At 35.4% G+C, this 22,470-nt stretch overlaps 1 protein-coding gene across 2 annotated transcripts in view; it reads right to left on the bottom strand.

Annotated features, from left to right (window-relative positions):
• The window catches only part of AFF4 (ALF transcription elongation factor 4), a 67,221-nt gene that overhangs the window by 29,729 nt on the left and 15,022 nt on the right, over positions 1 to 22,470 (bottom strand). Inside the window, exons 2-6 of one of the 2 annotated variants that reach the window (XM_081034911.1) lie at positions 16,707 to 16,798; positions 16,113 to 16,239; positions 13,139 to 13,933; positions 11,764 to 11,808; positions 7,580 to 7,666 (exon numbers count right to left, since the gene is read on the bottom strand). In XM_081034911.1, coding sequence (XP_080891037.1) covers positions 7,580 to 7,666; positions 11,764 to 11,808; positions 13,139 to 13,933; positions 16,113 to 16,235 — 1,050 coding nt within the window. In that variant the 5' untranslated portion in view covers positions 16,236 to 16,239; positions 16,707 to 16,798. The remainder of the gene's footprint in view (positions 1 to 7,579; positions 7,667 to 11,763; positions 11,809 to 13,138; positions 13,934 to 16,112; positions 16,240 to 16,706; positions 16,799 to 22,470) is intronic. The other variant, XM_081034910.1, reaches the window with a different exon arrangement.

Here is a 22,470-nt window from a genome sequence, read left to right on the forward strand (position 1 = left end):
TGCAGTTTATTGTGTCAGGTCTTATGCTTAAGTCTTTGATCCATTTTGAATTAATTTTGGTACATGGTGACAGATAGCAGTCCAGTTTCATTCTTTTGCACGTAGCTATCCAATTCTGCCAGCACCATTTATTGAAGAGGCTGTCTTTCCTCCATTGTATGTTTTTAGCTTCTTTGTCAAAAATTATCTGTCCATATTTCTGTGGTTTTATTTCTGAGTACGCTGCATGTTTTATTGCAATATTTGTTTTCTGAATCTTCACATTTTCTGTAAGCTTGTTTCTCTAGTTTCCTGATAAAGGAATGCATTTTAGTATGTTCTCTGTTTTCTCTCTGTACTGGCTTTCAGGCATTGTCACAGAAGCAAGAAAACCAAGTTTCTGGACAAAAGTATAGAACACACTGGGAGCAACCTCAAAAGAGGTTTTTAGTAAAATTTTACTATACTTTGATGTACGTTTAAGGACTGAGTTGTAACTCAAAATATGACTATGAATCATGATACTTTCATAATTCTATTAGTTAAAAACTCATTCTAAATTAAAAACGAAGTTAATAATATAAATGCATATTCACACTATTATTAGTAATCTAGATCTTTTTCCTCCCTGATTATAGCATCCTTGTTTCTACTTTGTACTGTGGCAGATAAAGAGCTCATACGAGGAGAAGGAAAATATCAACTGCCATTTTCTTGTTTGCTCAAAAATGCATTTTAATGTTACTTTCATTCAGTAGTTTCACAGCATGTTTATCTTTTTAAGCCACTTGTGCATTAGTGAAAATTAGGTGAATTAAAACCAGTTAATATAATTTGTAACTCGTATTAACCGAGCTCACTTAAAACCGCAATATGCCACAGCTAGAAAGAGCAAGTGAGCAGGAGCAATTCTATCAACTTTTCCATATTGAGAAGACCTAAATTTCTCTTGGGACACCTCACATTTCAGAAATAAAATGTGGCCATCTGCCATTAAGATAAAGAGAATCAATATTTATTTGATGTTTCTTTCTTTTTTTTTAAGATTGAAAAGTAAATAAATTGAGATTTTTAGAACAAAAATCAAGAATAAAGTTTTCACATCCCTGCCCCCCTGCCCCCACCATCAATTCTCTAGTGCATATAACACTGGGGTATATGCTTTCCAGTTTGGAGTCTACTGATTTACCACGATAGTAACAATAAAGATGGAGAAAAATGAATGGAACTGAAATACATTAAAGGAGGTAAAACTACTAGGACGTGGTGATAGTCTATGGGGCACGAAGCAGAGGGAAGTGCCAAACATCACTCCTATAAGGTTTTTCTAGTGTCACTAAGACAGGGAATAGGAGAAGACGGCCATGCCTGTCTCTTCTTTGTTTGCTTTTTGGTTGGGAACTAGCAGGGAGAATCATGAGTTCTCCCTGCAAGATGTCTCAGAGGCACCTGAAACTCAACATCTAAGAAATGTCAAGTTATATGTGTCCCTGCAATTCAGATAAAAACTTTTATTAAGATAAAACTTATGAAACATGTAGATAAAGAGGAACAGGGTACAGAGAGAAGACAACTTAGGACTAAGCTTGGTGCTTACAACTTCACATCCCATTAATCACGAATATGTAATTCTTCTTTCTTTCTTTTGTAGTATTTTCATTTCCACAACCCAATGTTTGGCACACTGAGGCAACACACAGTTCTTTTTCTGTATTCCCTTATAGCACCCAGAACAATGCCTGGAAAACTTACTTTTAATGGTAGAAGTAGAGATAGAGGAGAAAAAGGAACAGCCAGAGAAACAAAGCAAATCTCAATGAGCAAAGTATAGTGGGAGACAAGAAATAGGTTAAAACAATGTTCAATGCTCATGAGAAGCCCAGTGAAAATAAAAAATGAAAAACGTTCATTGGAATTGCCAAAATGAGCCATTGGTGATTTTAATGAACATGGTTTTGGCGAGGTATTCAATGTGGGAGCCAGGTCAGACTGCACTGAGGAATGAGTGGAGGACAAAAAATAGACAGTAAATATGAACAATTCTTTACTAAATTTAAAACAGCAAAGAGGAGGAGTGGCTGGAGAATAACATGGAATAAAAGGATTTGTTGTCGTCGTTGTGCTGTTTTTAAATGAGACAGGCCGAGAATGTTGAAGTGAACGATATGGATTCACTAAACTAGCTCTCCAAATATGTTCATAAACTCAACGTCTCCCCCAGCACTAGCCCCCTGCGAACGGCTCTTTCTGCTGATGGGTGGGTGTGAAGTCCTCTCCGTTGTGTGCTCGTCTTCCCACGTGCTGTCTGGCACTCCCACACTCCTCTTTCTAATCCTAGTTGGTGTCATCTTCTCTAGGATACTATCTCAAAATTCCATAAGTAGCAAAACTTTGTCCCTTCTCTGTCCTCTCACTGGACCTAGTCCATATGGTTAGTGCACAAGGAAAGTAAGTACCTATTAAAGTTACGTATAAGGCTTTAAACTGTATTACACATGAAGTTGTATTCCCTGAAAATTCAGAGAATGAGATGAGCTATAAAAAAGTAAAAGCTGGCCTTTAAAAGCAAATGAACCAATAATGAGTAAGCAGCTGAGGTGTTTCAGAAATGCCAAAAACCTAAACAGAGTTACCTGAGTATATATATCCAAAGTTAGTTAACAAACATTTATTGAAAAGCTACTATGTGCCAGGAACTATTCTAGGTATTGACACACACTATTCTAATTGCTTCTTTAAATACCAATCTCAGGACAGGGCATCATCTCAATTGGCTCAGTGCTGTACCTGCAGCACCTAAAACACTGCCAGGGGTTGTTCCAAGCATCCAGTGAGTATGTGCGAGGGCAGTCAAGGCCTCAGTACGCTCCGAACTAGCTGCCAAGCAGCCATCAACGCTAGCCACTCACTCTGTTTCCGTCCTGTGAGAAAGAATGACCTAACTGTACTCTACTCTAACGCTAATGTCCTCTACTTTAGCACTGAGTCTCAACCCTTCTTGTGGACACTTCCCAAAGTTACCTTCTCTCTTTCCCACGTATCATTTATTTTCCCCCTTTTTATTAAATCATTATGATCAGCATATAGGATAAAATGTCCTTTATCTTGTAAAAAAAGGTCCCCTGACAACATCACCAAGGGTACTTCTTGGCATCACATTTCTCTGCTCCTCTTTATAGACAACGCCTCAAAAGAAAATTTTCTTTTATATGTTCACTGTCTCCAATATCTTTTGAGACCACTGCAATCATTCTTTTGCCCTCCACTTTGTAACTAAAAGTGTTTGTGTTGTTCACAAAGAATACATTGTCAAATCTAATACCTGGAACACAGTATGAACTTATAAGTATCTGTTTAGTAACTAAACAAATACATAAACATATCAAATTTAGAGACAAAACCCGTAATTCTGAGATTACTATTATGTTCAGCAGGATTAACAACAGATTAGTCACTGCAAAACAGATGATTACCGAGCCTGAAGCTGTAGCAATAGAAACCCACCAAAATGACAACAAAAAATGAAAGACTGAAACACATGAACAGTGCATGACTGAGTTGTGGAACATCTTCAAGAGGCCTAATATATATGTTATTGAAGCCCCTGAAGAAGAGGGGAGAAGGGAGTGCAAAAAACTATTCTGAGGAAATAGTAGCAAAATTTTCCCAAATGTGATGAAAAACGGTAAACCCAAAGTTCCAAGAAACTTAAAAAAAACCCTAAGCACAAGAAAGATGAAGAGAACCACACCAAGACACATCATACCTGAACAGCTTAAAATCAGTGAAAAAGACCAAAAAAAAAAAAATTTTAAACAGCCAGAAGAGAAAAAAAGAAAAAAAGACATGTTACGTGCAAAGAATGACACATATCAGAAACAATATAAACCAGACAGTGGAGCAACATATTCAACCTAGAATTCTAATTCAGTAAAAATACCTTTCAAAAAAAAGATGAAATACATGCAAAAGCTAAAAGCACTCATCACCAGCAGACAAGCACTAAAAGAAATGTTAAAGAAAGTCCTGCAGCTCGAAGGAAAATGATACTAGATAGGAATCTGAATGAATACAAAGGAATGAAGAACAGAGGAAATGCTAACGATGAGAAAATACAAAAGGCTTTTTTTTCCCTATTATTTAAATCTCTTTAAAAATAGACTCTTTAAGAGAAAAACAGTAACAATATTGTGAGGTTTATAATTTTCATAGAAGTAAAATGTATACAAAAATAATAGCACAGATGTTGGGAAGGGAGAAATGCAGGCATAATGTTGAAAGGGTCTTATATAATAGAAAAGAATGGCATAATATTACTTCATAGACCAGTAAATTCAAATACAGTCTACAAACTCTGGAGCAAACATTAAATAACACAACAAACAGTTGTAGTTAATAAGCCAAAAATGAAATGTAATAAAAAATACTCAACCCAAAACAAAGCAAAAGACCGGATGTGACAAGTAGATATCAAAAAGCAAAACGGGAAATTTAAATCCAGCTATATTAATAATCACATTAAATGTAAATGGTCTAAATACCCCAATAAGAGAGCAGAGTATCAGATTGGACTTTTTTAAAAAGCAAGATAAAATTATATGTTACCTTCAAGAAATGAATTTGAAATACAAGATCACAGAGAGCTTAAAAATAAATTATGGAAAAAGGTATGCAATACTTATAGTAATCACAGGAAGGCTAGAGTGGTTAAATTAACATGAGATGAAGTAAATTTTGTAGCAAAAAATATTAGCAGGATTAAAAGGGATCACTTCGTAATGATGAAGGGTAAATTCATCTAGAGCTGATAACAATCCCAAGTGTTTGTGCACCTAGAAACAGAGCTTGAAAAGCACAAAGAGAAGAACAAGCAAGGACAAATGGACAAATTCAATTATAGCTGGAGATTAACTATTAACTCTCAATAATCGATAGAACAAGTAAAATTAAAATGAATAAGAATGTAGAAAACTTGAATACTATTACAAATCAACTTGATATAATTGACATTTCGGGACACTCCATTCAACAAAAGCAAAATACACATTTTTTTCAAGTGTACATGAAAAATTTACCACAGTGGAATTAAAACACAAATTGGTTAACAGGAAGTATGTAAAACATCTCCAAATATTTGGAAACTAAATGACACTTCAAAATAACCCACAGAACAATGAAGGAATTCCCCCCCCAAAAAATCAGGAAGTATTTTGAACTGAATAAAAATAACGTAACACATACTAAAATTTGTGGGCTGCAGATAAAACATTAGAGGGAAATTTATAGCACTTTAATATTAATGCAATATAATATAACATAATATAATCTATTTAGTAAAATAAGACTGGGTCTTTAGTTAAGTAAGACCGGGTCTTACATTAATTTTTGCTCCAAAAGACGCATTAGGATTGATTGTCCAGCTAGGTCTTATTTTCGGGGAAACAAGGTAACTCTACACACCCAGTAAAACGGCTAAAACTAAACTGACTGACAACACCAAATGTAGGCAAGAATGGAGAACTAATGAAACTATCACACATTTCTGGGGGATGGGAGTGGGGAGAAGTAGGACTGTGATACAATCACTTTGGAAAATAGTTTTCAGTTTAGTATTAATTTAATATGCACTCAGCATATGACCCAACAATTCTACTTTTTGTCATATGAGAAAAGAACACAATAAGTCCATACAAAGATTGTTAAGTGAATGTTTCTAATTTATTCTTAATAGACCAAATCTGGAAATAACTTAAATGTTCAAAAGGTGAATGGATAAATACAACAGAAATAAAAATGAACTAAAAAAGAACAAAAATAAAAAGGAACATGGAAGAATTCCAAAAGTATATGCCAAGCAAAAGAAGGTAATCATATATACAAAAGAAGTAAACACTGAATGGATTTCATTTATATGAATTCTAGAAAAAGCAAACCTTATCTGTAGTTGCATAAAACAAATCAGTAATTGTATGGGGCCAGTGGTGGGGGTGATGAAATGTTGTAATTCTTTATTAGGGTGGTGGTGACAAAGGTGCATACATCTATCAAAATTCAAACTGTACGTTAAATCCAAGTGTATTTTTTATGTGTAAATAAAGCTGATTTTAAAACTAAAGGAGTGGTACAGCACATACATGGGCAGAAAGTTACATCTCTACCTAACATCATTCACAAAAATAAACTGGGCTAAATATAAATACAGAAAACAAAACTTCAATCACATTAAAAGAAAAACAAGAGGGTAAGTTTATTATCCTGGGGAAGGAATAGCCTTCTAAACAAGACATTAATAAGCAAAAGCTATAAGAAAAATATACTTACTCATCAAAATGAAAATCTCCTAGCCCATAAAACTTAAAAGGACTCTAACTGGGAGATGTAGTAATAGCATGTAGAAGAAATTATTAAAATCCAGAAGTCAAACAAAACAATATAAAACAAAGAAATCCTCCTAAAACTCGTAGGTGAAAGATGCAACCCAAAGGACAAAGGAAATTCATCCACACAGAAACCAGACGGATACATGTGTAAAGATGATAAATGTCACTAGCAATCTAGGAAATGGAATGCCGTCTTTCACCCAAAAGGTTGGTGATTAGCAAATGGTAGTATGCACGTGAGGAATAACAGGAAATACAAGTGGGAGGACTGACTGGTACAATCACTATGGAGGGAATTTGAGAGTATATAGTAAGTATATACTCTAAATACTCAGCAATTCTAATTCTTGCTTTTTACCCAAAAGAAACTTGTGTGCACACAAGATGGCATGAACAAAGATATCCACTAAAGCAACGTTTATAGAAATGAAAACTTGGCAACAACTTAAACACCAAAGGGAAATGGCTAAATAAGATACACTCAGGCAATTAGAATAAATGAAATACCTCTATGTATAATAACATGGAAAGTTCTCTAAGACCTATTGCTGACTGATTAAAAACACAGAACAATATATCTGTAAAGAAATTAAATAAAGAAGAAAACGCTTAGATGTAATGATTACATACATATACATGTAAACGCATATGGAAAACTTGCGAAGGTATGTATGAAAGTAGCTCTAAGAGTATGGAGGAGGCTGAATTGGGGAAGGGTATCACTAGAGGTCCTGGTCAAATTCCGCAAAGAGAATATATTCTTGTATAATTTATGTAAGTATAAATTAATGTAAAATAATTTCCAAATCTGATTTCAGAGGAGTATGGAACTTTTGTCTGAGGAACCTTTTTCCATATGACTTAAATATGGTTGCTGTGTCCTAGTGAAATAAAGGAGTTTCTCAGACAACAGCTTGAGAAGCCCTTACCACCTGTGGCTTAGCATACCGTAATAGTTTGCAAGAAACTGAAAAGTCTCTTCCCCATACTGCCTTCAAAGCTTTTCAAATACATCTCAGTCTAAATTACTCTCGATTCCACTATCTTGTTTTATTTTCTTCATAGCACTCATCACTATCTGAACTTATCTATTTATTTACTTCTTTATTGTCTGTTTCCCACTAGAATGGGAATGGCAAGACAATTTTGAATTCATATGATTTTAGTCAAGCCATTTAAGAATTTTCTTACAGTATCAAAGACACATTTCATTTACTTACCTTAGTTGGAAAAGGAAATTTGGAAGGTTCTGTTTTGCATGGTGTATGAATAGCCGTTAGAGGGGGAGGCCATGAATGCGTCATCTCCTGAAATGTAATTATTACAGTTTGTTTTCAACCAGGTCAAGGATAAAAATTACACAGCTAAAAACCAGATTTATATTATAAATGCTGGTTTCACTCCAAAAGTATACATATTTAATGAATAAATATTAATTAAGCACAATTGTGTGCACGGCACTACGGGGTAGATAATAGGAAAATAATATACACTCTGGCTTCAAGGAGCTTAAGTGTTAAGATGATGAAACCTGTGAACAGCTACAGAAACCAGGCTGTAATCAAATACAAGGCACACAGTAAAATGCTACTGAGGAAGAGCTTACTGTGGGAGTGGGAAGAGGAGGATGCTAATAAGAAAAGCAGCTAACCTTTACTAGGTACCTGTAATGGGCCAGATGCTGTGCTAAGTGTTCTACATGTCTCTTACTCACGGAGTGCTCACAATGACTTTATGAGGTAGGTACCATTATTATCGAACTCTATGTAGGATGAAACTGAAACACAGAGATTATTTATTCAAGGTCACATACTTAGTAAGTAATGGACCCAGAATTTAATCCTAGGAAGTCTGGCTACAGGACCCATTCACTGACAGAACATTTTGGTCAGGTGGAGAAAATCAGAAGAGAGATATCGAAAGTACATGAGCAGGAAGACAGACAACTACTGTGTTTCCCTGAAAATAAGACCAGGTCTTACACTGTATTTCCCCCCAAATAAGACTGGGTCTTACATTAATTTTTGCTCCAAAAGACGCATGAGGGCATATTTTCAAGGGATGCCTTATTTTTTCATGTACAACAATCTACATTTATTTAAATACAGTCATGTCATCTTCTTCTGGAACATCGTCATAACATACTAAATGTGTCCGTCTGGCTGATGATCTTAACTGGGGCTTATTTTCGGGGTAGGTCTTATTTTTGGGGAAACACGGTAAGGTCATAAGTCTGATTTCGTTCAATAACTTCTGTCTAATGATATGTTAAGTGTGTCCAAGTGGAAGTTTGGATAAGATCACAATCTGCATTTTAGAGGAGGAGGGTGGAGAGAGGTATCAGATTTAGAATAAGGAGGCAGTGTTTTATTTCTGGCATTTAGTTCAAAGTGAACCATCAGGTATACTGAGAAAACATAATAAATTAAAAGTGGTATAACTTAGGAATTTACCTTATACCCAAACAGTTATGTAAAGAAAGATGTATGTTCAAGGGGCTCACACTTAAAAAATGGGAACGACCTTAAAATTCCAACACAGGGATAATTAAATTACCAGACATCCATACAATGGAACACCAAGCAGAGAGTAAAATGATAAATTTAGCTACTGATATGAAAAGATGTCCACAATATATTATTAAGTGACAAACACAAACCATAGTCCATGTCCTAGTAAATGTTTACGTAAGAAAAACTCTGTGGACGATGGTTCAAGTGGCTGCCTCTGGGCAATGGAATGACAGAAGAGACAACAGACAAGGGCAGTCAATACAGACTTTACTACGACCTGAACGTCTAAAACAGCCACCTACCCTGCAATTGCTCTTTATCCTCTTACAATGCTTTACTTTTTAATAGCATTTCACTTTATGAAATAATATTCTATAGTTGATTATTTTTTACACCTTGCTCTAGAATGTCAGCTCAAAGGGTGCAACATTATCATTATTATTACCATTATAACCCCAGTGCTTGACACACAGGTGTTCAAGTAGTAAGACTTGAATTAACAAATTTTCTTTTCCTCTACAGTAAACATATATAACTTTTAGATTAAATTTTTTTTCTTGCAGTCTGTGATGGGGTGCCTAGAAACAGCATTACTACAAATATCAAGAAAACATGAAGGGAATGCGAACCTGAAATTTTTTGCACACTGCACATAGGGAAGGGGAAAGAAAACAGAAAATCATAAATCCCAGGTTTCCCAATGTTGGCATTTCACACCTCAAATGCCAAAATACTCTGAATAGAAATATCTATTTAACTCTCCATCACCAAATGATTGAGCACCTATTACACCCAAGGTCATGTGCCACACTGTACATATAAAAGGTAGAATAAACTGTCAATAACATGAAAGAAATAATTAAATCTAAGAAAATCTAAGATTTCTTCTAGGTATTAGAATGCCATGCATTGTTGAGGATTTGGGGAAAAGATATATGCTCCCTTAGACTTTTTGTATACATGGTGACTGAAAAATGAATGCTATATGAGAATCAAAGGAAAGTTTATCACTGTGGTCTCTGATAGTCTAATACAAGGGGAAGAAGGATTTCATTAGGATTCTAAAGAAAAATCAGGATCTATATGTAACTGAAGAGGAAAGAGAAACACATTCCATGCAAGTTTTTCTTAAAAAAGTAAAAAAGCCAATGGGATTTATAGACGATGTTAATACAGAATTGTACACCTGAAATCTATGTAAATTTACTAACAATTGTCACCCCAATAAATTTAATTAAAAAAAAAAAAAGTAAAAAAGCAAGAAAGTACATGGATTGGGGAAATCAGTTTGGCAAAAGCAGTCAATCAGTAGTGGGGAAGGTTAGGACTGGCTTGTGGAAGATCCGGAATATCAAATTTGGATACTATTCTTTCTATGGGCCTTAGAGAGCCATTGAAAATTTCTAAGGAAGTTATTAATTTATGAAGATAAGGGATTGAAGCCAAGAATTTGGTAGCAATACAGAAGACAGACGAGCAGGGAGACTAAGCAGGCAGAAAGGCAGAGTGAGGACTATACACTGCAATTATTGAAGCTCAGGGGGCAAACGTGGAAATAAAGGGATGGATATTTTCAAGGAATTTTCAAAGTCTACATGTAGCTTGTGATTAAACAGGACATGAGAGAGAAATAAGAGATAATTAGGATTCTACACTTACAAGCCTGGGGGAATGGTGGTACTACTAATAGAAGGATGTCTGAGAAACATGGCTTTAGACATGTTGAGCCTGCAGAAACAGGGAGAGATCTAAATAGAGACCCAGCTAAAAAGCAAAACTCAAAGGATACCAAGGCAGAAGAGAAAGATTGAAGAGCTGTCTAATAGATAAAAGCCAAAAAAAATGGATCCAAAAAAAAAAAAGTAAGGGAAAGAGCAGAAAGAAGAGGAAAGGCTAGAAAATGCACCCATATTTAAGAGGTTAAGACACAAGGGTTCCCAAAAGGCAGAGAATGAGAGACAAGAAAGGTGGATGGGGAATAAAAACAATGAAGCATAACAACAGTCAAGGAAAGGAGAATGATGTTTCCAGAAGAAAAGAGGAGAAAAGAGTAGAGAACTCAAATGAAGCCCCCGATGAAGGGGAAGGTAATGACCTTAGAGAATAGGTAGAGCAGAATGGTAAAGGTAAGAGATTATAGTGGAGCATAGGAAGAAGACTAAAAATGAAAGCAGCCCATGCAAGCAGTCTTTCAAAGGTATCCATAATGAAATCCAAGTATAGACACAAAAATTCAGGATCTTCTGCAAAAAGTACAATACGTGACTAACGGTTTTTCTCTATTGAATCAAAAGCAATCGTTGTCACTCATTAATTCACTGGATTTTCTCTTTGTCTTTTCCCAATAGAGGAATGTACTTTTTGGTCACATGTCAATTTTAGACACATTGCATTACACGCTCAAAATATATTTGCAGTACTGAAAGGTGGTCTTTCATTGTAAGATTTGACCAGTACGTACAGATAAATTACAAAGCAAGCTATTTTCAATGTGATGGTGTGACTGATAACTATAGAGTTTTTTAGCACTTCCAATTTTTAACTGATAAAGCTGAGAAAGTACAGTTCTATTTGGTTTCTTCCTCTTCAAGGGAAGCTGTTAAGATTGAAATTTGTTTTACTTAAAAACAAAAATAGAACAAAAAAACCAGCTCTTTGAGGACAAATGGTAAACAAACCAAGTGATTTAGAATCTAAGAATGAATATAAGCAGAACAGACTCATTATTTTTGACAGACATAATCAAGTCACATGTGAGCCAATCTACTGCTTCAGGTCCTTTGTGAAATAGAGGGGGAAGAGGCCAAGAGGGTAGCAGGGCAACATAATTAAATAAGAGAGACTGAACTTACTCAAAAAACAAACAAACAAACAAAACACACACAACTTACTTTTAGAATTTCATCCACACAGCTCACATCACCAGAAGCAGATGCCTTAAGAGGAAAAGAAACACACATTAGATTTGAAATTTATTACTGGATTTCTATCATTTGTTGCACAGATTTAACACATTATTAGAAATGAAGTTCAATTTAAAGAAGTACTTATGATCCCACTATTCCAAATCAGAACACTAACTAGAATCTTTGGACTAATTTCCCTAAATATAAATTTTCCAAAAACTGAAAAATTTTAATCACCAAACTGTACATGACTTAAAAACTTTATATTTTTCAAAAACTTTTTAAAATCTTAGAAATAATTTTTAAGTGTAATTTTTCAGGTGAGCATCTTGTCAAAAAAATTAAAAATTTATATACAAATTATACCATACTAGATACGGCATTTCACATAATCTAACAAACAGAATAAAACCAATATTACTGAATGATTACTTGTCTGGAACATGATGAATATTTCACATAACCTTTCTCAAATCATGGGAGTTCTTTATTCTAAGGTTGAAGCAGGAATTAGAGAACTGGAGTTTGAACTCAAATCTAATTAATTCTAAGGATCACATTGTTTGAAGAGAGAACAAATGATCATTTTACTATTCTCTTGAGAGGAGTAATTAGATGACAAATGCCATGAACAACGAGTTTCTCAAGGCCACAGGAAAGATTTTTAAATGTTCTCAAAATAGCATTTTTACCTATACCTGACCCTTTCCCCGCTGTTTTAAGTTCTGAGCTATGATTTTCAGCTACTAACATTAGTTTTAAATTCTCTTTATTGCAAAAACTGTATTAAAAGAAAAATTCAGCTATTTCATAATGAATGCTCACTTCTTTGGTTATCCTGAATATCATGTTTTGGTATATAGTCATAAACACTGTAAATTGCAAACCACCACTATGAGTCTGGAGCAACTGCCTCAAACCTTAAGTGTAACCAGAGAATGGGATCATGGCATCTAAACCACACATTCCCATCTCCATGGACCTGAAAAAGTCCCAACGTATACCACAACGAACCATGGCCCCCGTCTCATTGATGAGTGTCACTATGACAATAGAAATTGTAAACTTTTTTTAAAAAGAACACAAGATGTATTATACCATAAATCAAAAGGAGGAAAACACTAATGCTTTCATTCTATAACTGACTCATTTTAACATTTGAAAACAGTGAGCGACATTTTCTCTGCTGCCCAAGAGGGAAAGCTAACAGTTCTATGATCCACATGAGAGTCAATCATGTCTTTTTTTAAACTTTTACATTCTTTACTATTAAGACAAAGAGAGTTCATGTTCAATAATAATTTCATGGTAAAGTGCTTCACACAGTCACAATGTTAAAAGCTCTAATTGTGTGACTTACGTCCAATGGTTGGGAAGGTATTTTCAGCTTGGTGAGATGTGCTTTGCTGCTGGGCTTCAGTTCAGCCATGCTGTTGCCATGGGATTGGCTGCTATAGTGCTCAGAGGACAGCTTTGGTTCCATGGACTCCTGTCCGTCCATGGGCCGCACATAGGCAGTGGGCTTCTGTAACATTGAACTGGACTTTGACATCAGTGATGGTGGGAAAGACTGATTTGAGTGCTGCCCACTTGAAAAAGGTACACGGGAAGGAGAATCCCAGTTTGCATCGGGGTCCCGAGGTGATTTGGAACGCTGATGTTCCTTGCTATGGTGATCATTCCCATGAGACCTGGAATGACTGGAACTTAATGAAGAAACAGCCTGGGGTTTGCCAGGGCTGGAAGAGCGTGACTTGGAGTGTTCTGATCCATGCTGGCCTTTTTTCCGGCTGCTGCTCCCACTACTGCTATATGACTCACGGTCATGCCGCTGGCCACTACTATTAGTACCACCACTGCCACCTGCACTGGTCCGCTGGCTACTGTGTCCACTCTGTAAGCCTGAGGACCGTTTCTGAGACTGAGAAGTGCTGGGTGCAGGTCCTACTGGTGTCCATTTGCTACTCTGATGAGAGCTCCCATGTCTCTGTTCAAAGAAATTTGAGTTAGATTTTTCATCTGCTGTCGGTGGTACTGCAGGCTTGGGAATTGCAACAAGCTTTGGTATAGATCTGTCTCCTATGAAATCCTTCATTTCATCGTAGTTTCCAAGCATACTCTGAATACGACTTGATAGCTTATCTTCTTTGCTAGTCTACAAAAAAATGTAAAATAAATTTTACAGTTAGCATAACTGGAAATAAAAGATGCTTCTAACCTGACTTTCCAAACTTCAAATGGAAAGGGGCTTTCCAGAGGGAAGCCTTATTTCATATCTTAAGGTTAACATCTCAAAGAAAACTCCAAACATATAATATGTATGGTAAAAAAGTGAACTGAAAGTAAAAAATATTCGTGCTAAAATATTAAAACATAAACATTCCATAGGATACTGAGAAATATATAGATTCCAGGAGGACCTTGTATGAAAAATAAAGACTTATTGCAAGAAAAAAAAAAAAAAAACCATTCCAGGAGAAAAAAGATCTCAATTTCACCAGTAAATATACTGGAACAGTAATGAAAATCTTTTGAAGACCAGGAAAAGTATCTGCCTTTATTTAACTAAGTTCGAGGCCAGCAGATTAGCCAACACTAATACACTGACAGTCTGGGAAAACATTATATCCCTTATAATTCAATGTTATAGTTAGAAGCACAAACAAAAATTTAGTGAAACAAGTTATACCCAATTGACTGTTTTACTTTAATTCTTTTGTCATTTTTGACTCATCAAGTTAACAAAAGTCCTAACAACAAATTAAGCATGGAAAATCCATTGATAAAAATTTTAAATCCTGGCTAATATTTCTGACCAATAAATGCTCCAACATTTGAAGGCAACAACTTCAAGAATTATTCTTGGATAAGAAGGTCCAAGATGTCTACAAGCTTTAGGACTCTTTCATATTCATATACATGAGAGAAAGTTTACTAATTACATTGAAAGGAAATCAAGACTAAGCCACCACTATTTACTTTGAGGTTGGCATGAATCAAGAAGGACTTGATTCATGACTAAATTATTTGAATGACTAAATTATTTGAAAATTAGTCTGATCTCTATTAAATGAGAGGTCAGCAATTTACAGCAATTTATAGACAATATCAAGATTAGAAATAAAATCCAATTCATTACGATGTAATTACAAAATAAACGGTAGTATGATTAGAGGATTCTGGACGGGACTCCTGTTTTTCGTAACCCCCATTCCCTAATCTCAGGTTTCGTGTTATACTCCTACAAATGATGTCAGTATAATTGCTTTTAACTGGAAAATCCTTAAAAGCTCTGAATAAATGGCCTTTATAGATCTCATAGATGGTTTCTACAAACACCAAGTGTTATAATGGTAAAAACTCAGGAGACATTTGTTATGTTTATATTTCATCAGAAAAAAGCTAACTGTCAATCTCATATGCCATATATAATATTGCTGCAATATGTAGTATTATAGCTATTATACACATATGAGGTTTAAAATGTAAAAGCAGTTCAAATGAAATCCAAGCCCAATCAAATATTAGGGAGACATTTCTGGCCGTTACAGCTACATTAGAGACATCAGAAGCGGTGCCATCCAGTGCTCTACGTAATCCCAAACCAAGCACCACAGCAGTTATAAAAAATAGCAATGGGTTCATTTTGAACATCTCTGACAAAGAGCTTTAATCTAAATCTGATTGTTAATTAAGCATTAAGTATATTAGAAAGAAAATCAGAGAATTTAGTATGTGATAACAGAAAAAGAACCAGATTGATACTGAAAGTATATTTATGCAAACATGCTATTAAGTCACTGCAAATGGCAAAAAAAATAGGGAAAAACAAAAGACTCTCTGAAATATATTCAGCTTTGATGTTATACCCAAAGAACCTAGGACACATCAGACAATACAGATTGGTTCACAAAATTTTAATTTAATCCAAGGCTCAGAAAGGTGAAATGCCTGCCCAGTTAGTGGTAGAGCCAGGAATCCAGAGATGAGTGTTTAAGCTAATGCAGACTACACTTCCAAAAGTATAGGGTAGCAATTGGGGGGTGTGGATGAGGACAACAGTAATGCTCTTGATCTAGGTACTGATTATACGAGGTTATTCATGTTGTGAAAATCCTTTCAGCTGTAACACAATTTGTACGCTTTTCTGCACCCATGTTATACACCAATGGAAAGGAGCCCAACAAAGTACATTCTACTTAGAAGAAAGGAAAAATGTTAAAATGTATACATAATAATAACTCTTTTCTCATATAAAAATTCAAGTTTAAACATTTCTAAAGCAAAAATGTCATGGTATTGGGGAAAAAAACATTCAAACAAGGACAACTTACAACTTTGTATGGTTCAGCAAAGAGAGGAGAGCTGGGTGGGAAGGGGTCTTCGCCCTGCTGAATTTCCTGATTCCGCCTTTCCCGTTCTTTCATACGCAGCACATTGCGGTCTTCACGGTTCATGTTGCTATAGAGAGAAACGCAATCTTTACATCACAAAAGAAAAGGAAAAATTAAATGCTCTGTACTGATTTTGTCAGTTTAATCCTTCAATCGGAGATTCCCTTTTGACTTCCAAGTAATAACAGGCATTAGTGCTGAAGTTGGGTTCTGGCAATGGTTTTATCAACTAATACCAACACTGTCTCCCACAACTATGCAGACAGGCAACACCAGCCCAGAATATTAGGATCCACCCCACTAAAACACTTAACCTTATCAACTTTTAACGAATTCTGCTAGCTAAACGTCAGCTAAAACTGATACATTCAGAGGGAAGGTAGTACTTAAACCCAAATCCTTAGTATGTGCTATAAGCCTTTGGTGGCTCCTCCTCAGAAAGCTAACTATTCTTTGCCAGTAGCGGCACGCAACCCACTCCCACCTACCACCCCTCCCCCCAGGGTCCAGTGCTTTTCTCTACTTTGCATCTACCTTATCTTGATTTCTTTTTGTCCCAAACACAGCTTCCTTGGTGTCCATCCTTATGGCAGTTTGACCTCAGCTTTGCTGTTGTTCTAGATTCCCTAAAAAACGACATTTCTGCTCTAAATACATTAATATTTCAATTAACACCTCAATAAATGGCAAAAGTGAGGCTTTCAGCAATAGAATCTAACATTAACTTGGGTTAGTAACAGTAGTCGAAATTATGTTGCAAAAGAAAAAGTCTTTTGGGGGTGGAGGGAAAAATGAGGGTGTCATTCCTATACTCATGACAGTACGTTGTATTTTCTCTAAGAACAAACTAAGGAAAGTAAGTTTATTTACAGCAGCAGGGATTTTGGTTAAATAGATAATAATGAAAAAGGTTTTCAAACCCTGGGACAAGGAATTATCAGGGACTCTGCAATACATTTCCCTAGAGATAGAGTAAACCATCTGTCCCAGTTTTGATTAAAAACAAACAAACAAAGAAACTCCTGTTGGAGGCCAAAGGGAAAAATCAGGTTACACTTGTGCAGCATTTCTAGACTTACGATTCATAAATAGAATCTAATCAGAAAATTAAAGTCTATCAATATTGGGAGACCTATAGTTGTAAAATTAGAATGGAGAGCAAAACCAATATACTCTTGAGGATTTTTATAAGTGGTTAAAACAGTGCAAGTAAACATTCAAAGATAAAAAACTTCCTGATTTGCACAATTAGTACCTTGCAGATATTAAATATTAAAGCACTTTAATATTTTAAAAAATTTTCTAAGGGTTCCAAATGTGTATTCCTGTTGTTTCTTATTTGTACAATTTTCTAATGACAAGAATATAAGCTATTTTGAGGTATGCAAATAGTGTGTATTTTCTTTGGTCTCCCTAGTACTTAGCACCACACAGAACCACAAAAAGTGTTTGAATCTTTTTTTAATAAATACTATAACCGGCGGCCGGTTGGCTCATTTGGTTAGAGCGCAGTGCTCATAGCACCCGGGTTGCCGGTTCGAGTCCCACATGGGCCAGTGAGCTGCGCCCTCCACAACTAGATTGTAAACAGTGAATTGACTTGGAGCTGATGGGTCCTGGAGGGGCAGGCTGTTCCCCCATAAAAAATTTTTTAAAAATTTAGAAAAACAAAAAACTATAAAACATCTACATTTCGGTATTCAGAGCTCACTTGAAGCTAGTAATAATTGTATATCACTAACAGTCAAGTTTCAAATCGATCTCTTGAGCTATGGTGCTGTAGTATATAAAGTTATTCGTATTTGATAGAGTCTAAAGGGCATGTCAACTAACAATTTCCCGTATTTCCTAAATTCAATTCCTGAAAGATCAGGAAACAACAGAAATGCCTTCTTTAAACTACGATTTAATTTACATATTTAATAGTACTAAAATAATCACAGAAGAAACACTTGTACATATGTTGTATCGATATGATTTCCACAATAAAATTCCTCGTATTATACAATTCAAAAACTTTGTTTGTTTACCTAAACAATGAAAGTCATCCGACAGAATATTTCCTCTTTTAACAAGGCTGCCAAGAAGCTCAGAACTAAATTAACTGATTGCTTATGAGAACTAACATCACAGTTGTAGCTCTTACTCTCTATTATCTTTCTAATCTGACTTATTTTCGCATGTAATATATAGGCTCTATTTTTCCTCTGTGTTTTTGAACATCAATATCTCTGCCTAAGATGAAAGAAAGTTTCCCCAAAAGCAATAATTCCAGTAACCTGAGCTCCCCTGAAATTAACATGAAATTTCAATATGAGTCAATTTGAAGTATGTCTTTGCTGTACAGGCAAAACTATTTATAGCATATCCCTTGGGATACATGCAATTATTGTACTGAAACAGGATTCAGTTAAAATTAGCAAATGATACATCACAACAAAAATCTGTGGGACGACTAGATAAAATAATTTTTAAAAGAAAATTATCAAGTAGGCAGGAGGGTTATGTATATGGTATTCAGCTAAAAATTTTAATTTAAGGTAAACTGTTTTAAGCACCCATCAAGTACTTAAGCTGATAACATTAATTACAAACAATTATAAACAACAGTCTACAGACAAAAAGAAATGTAAAGAAATTTTCAACTTAGGTTTGTTGTTGGTAGTGATGGTGTAGAAAGTTCATTGCTATCGGACTGGGCAAATGAGTAGCTATATTGAGACTTTTGGGGAATTAAGGATCTTACTATGAGAAAGAAGAGATACAAACAGAATGGAGTAAGAAAAAAACCTTTGGAGATTTGATATTAGAAATAGTTATGAATTCATGCTTATATAACAAACAACATAACATGGTCGCTCGCTCTGTCGGAAAAAATCTAGGAGCAGTGACATCCCAGTAGAAAAAAGCATCCTGCGCACCCAAATTTTTATTTCCAGTATCACTCTCCACTAAAATGAAACAGGACTTCTTGGTGAAATCGCTAATTCCAAGAGATAGCTATTTGCTGCAGAGATTTAAAATGCAAAGTGAGCCTACAACACCTTGTTGTAACAGCAAGAAAATGCTCCAAAACAGATGGAGACCTATCAAAAGGGCACAGGAACCAGCCTGAAGGGGCTCTCGCTCTCACTGGTCAGATTTAGAAACATAAGCATCAAAATAAACAAAGACTGGAAGATAACCAATTGAATAAGAAAAGAATCCCCAAGTCCAGAGCAATAACAGCAAAGAATAATAAGAGAAATAAAGCAGGAAGCAAATGCCCTTCTTTATAGAAGAATGCCTGCTAATAAATGTAGAAAAAAATGAAATAATTAAAAAATGGCCTTTTTGCAACCACTAAAGTAGTAACTGAGGCAAGAATCATCAATGGATGCTAAAACCATTGGGTGAAAAATTTGGGGGGAATGGGATATTCAGTATCACCCCACAGACTATTAATTACAAATAAAAAATCTTTAAAATAGAGAAGTATAGTAAACACTACCCTTAATTAAGTGATCATCAATCCTGGGACAAACTGACATCACATGCCTTCCAATGTGATGTGCTCAAGACACATCACCACGTAGGTAGTCTTCCTGCTAAGGACATCTAACCTGAATCTAATTACAAGTAAGCAGAGAAATGTAAGTTAAGCAACACTCTGCAAAATTGGCCTGGACTTTTCAAAACCGTCAGTATCATGAGATTTCCCCCCCACACACACACACAAAAAAAGAGGCTAGGGATTACTTCTACATTGAAGGAGACAACTAAATGCAATATATGATTCTTCATTTCCCAGGTCCCAGATCTGGGGAGAAAAAAATTGTTGTGAAGGACATTATTGGGAAAATTTGAATATCGACAGTATTTTAGATAATCAATCAATGTTAAGTTTCTGAACTGTGACAACTATTTGGTTATGTGGGAGAATGTCCGTGATGCTTAGGGCATACACACGTGAAATGTTATCATGTCTGCAACCCTCAGAAGGTTTAGCACCCATCTAAACATATATCTAGTATGTATAGGGGTGTGTCTGTCTGCGTGTGTGTGTGTGTGTGTGTGTGTGTGTGTGGAAAGTGAGAGAGAGAGAGAGAGAGAGAAACAGAGAGAGAGAGACAGAGAGAGAGAGAGAGAGAGAGAGAGAGAGAGAAAAGGAAGGAAAGAAGGAAGGAAGGAAGAGAAAGGGACAAACAAGAGAAGGAGAAAGAGTAGCAGCAGCAGCAATTACAGTAAAAATGTTAACAATTGGTACATGTAGGTAAAGGGTATATAGATGTAGATTACACTTTTCTTGTGAATTTGAATTTTTTCAAAATAAAAGATGGAAGGAAAAGAGTGATACGGTTTAGATATTCGAGAACCATGGGTGCTTTCCAGCATTTTTCAACCTTGGAATTTACTATCAAATTGTCTCTTCTCTAGTGCTTAAACTAGTCTCCCATCCCTTACATCACTAATCCACACTGATCATCCAATACACACACCTCAATTCCTCCCGTGTCACTATTACACTTGAGAAAGTGTAATGCCATTCTTGGCTAGGAGGGGACACCATCAACAAGCCAAGCTTCAGTTTCCCTAAAGCAAATGGATGTCCCAAATTTGTGTAACAATTATTGTTTATTAAGTGTACTTACTAATTTAATAAATATGCAACAAGCACCTATTATATACATAGCACTGGGGAGAGAACAAGAAGAATTTGCCATACTAGATACTAAAACTTACTATAAAGCCATCACCGTTAATCAAAACAGGATAGCGCCACAGAAATGAACAAACTGATCAGTAAAACAAAGAGGCCAGAAATTAACCCAGAAATACATGGGATTTTAATAGTTAAATCCAATTCAATGAGAAAAGAATGTTTTACTTAATAACAATAATTAAGAGCTAAGTACTTTTCTAAGATGACATAGTTATTAAAATAGTTAAGCCATATTTCAAACTCAGCCTGAAACAATGGACAAACGCTTCAGACCTGCAGCCTCACTCACAGGACTGTATCTCATAAAAATAAAAGCATGGCCATAAGCTACAAAGAGATTTACTGCAGTACTGTTTTTAGTGGTAAAACAACTGAAAATAACTTAACCAAGAACAGATAAATGGTTAAGTAAATGGTTAAACCATGGTTTATTAAAATAAATGAGGTAGATCTTTGCCAATTAACTTAGAGGAATTTCTATAACTGTTATGTGAGAAAAGTAGATACAACACAATGTATATGACATGACTGATCTCTATTTTTTTAGGGTTAACTCAGAAGTAGAATTGTTAGGTGTTGACTATATTGATAAGAGTTAGATACAACTAAATTAACATCAGAATGTGCCAACTAATGTTCTCAAGTGCTAAAGAAGTATACTAAAATCTAAACATCCATGTTTTCATACACAAGATGGAGGATGTCTCCTTATTTAGCTAAATCTTCTTTCTTGCCTCTCAGTAAATGTTTTGGCTGTTTCCGTAAATATAAATAAAGAGTATTCTTCCACTTATGAACTTTTCAAGAGATAAACCTTGATAGTTGTTTTCTGAATTGTAAAAGTAATACTTGCTCCTTGCTCAGAAACTCTTAACATGGTTAATATAAAGTGGAAAGTAAAAGTCACCAATAATTTCACTCCCCTGAAATAAAAAATATTGTGAGGAGTCACATATAGCCATACATGTAGAAATTACTACACATACAATTCTTATTTCATTTAACAAACAATCTACTTCCCCGGCAATACACATGAATTTTCATTCTTTTATTGACCGCATAGTATTCATTTAACTAAAAAGCCCGAGAGATAATTGGGTTGTATGCAGAATTTAGTATTACAAACATTACAGAGAGAGAGAGAGAGAGAGGGAGGGAGAATACACACACACACAATTATAGCTTCAGATCAATTTCTACATGTGGAATTGGTGAACCAAAGGATACGTGCTATACATACCATTCTAGTATACGTAACTAAACTGTTTTCCCAAAGATGACGTCAATTGACAGCCCCACCAACAGAGTATGAGACTGCCCTTCAACCACACCACTTTTAATCCTAGCCATTCTGAGTCTTTTCAAATTGTACTACCAATCTAAGAGGGAAAAAAAAAATTACTCTAGTGTCATTTGCTTATTTCATGAGGAGTGGATCCTTGATTACTATCATTTGTCAACTCTTCCTCTATCTTCCTGACCTCATTGATGGGCTTCATACCAGTACATTCCCTTAAATAATTCAGGTTTCCAACTTCTGCTTAAACCGCCTGTTTCCCTATCGGAAACAACTGAGGTCTCACATCATTTAAATAA

The sequence above is a fragment of the Rhinolophus hipposideros genome (assembly GCF_964194185.1).
Source record: "Rhinolophus hipposideros genome assembly, chromosome: 23".
Classification (NCBI taxonomy): Eukaryota; Metazoa; Chordata; class Mammalia; order Chiroptera; family Rhinolophidae; genus Rhinolophus; species Rhinolophus hipposideros.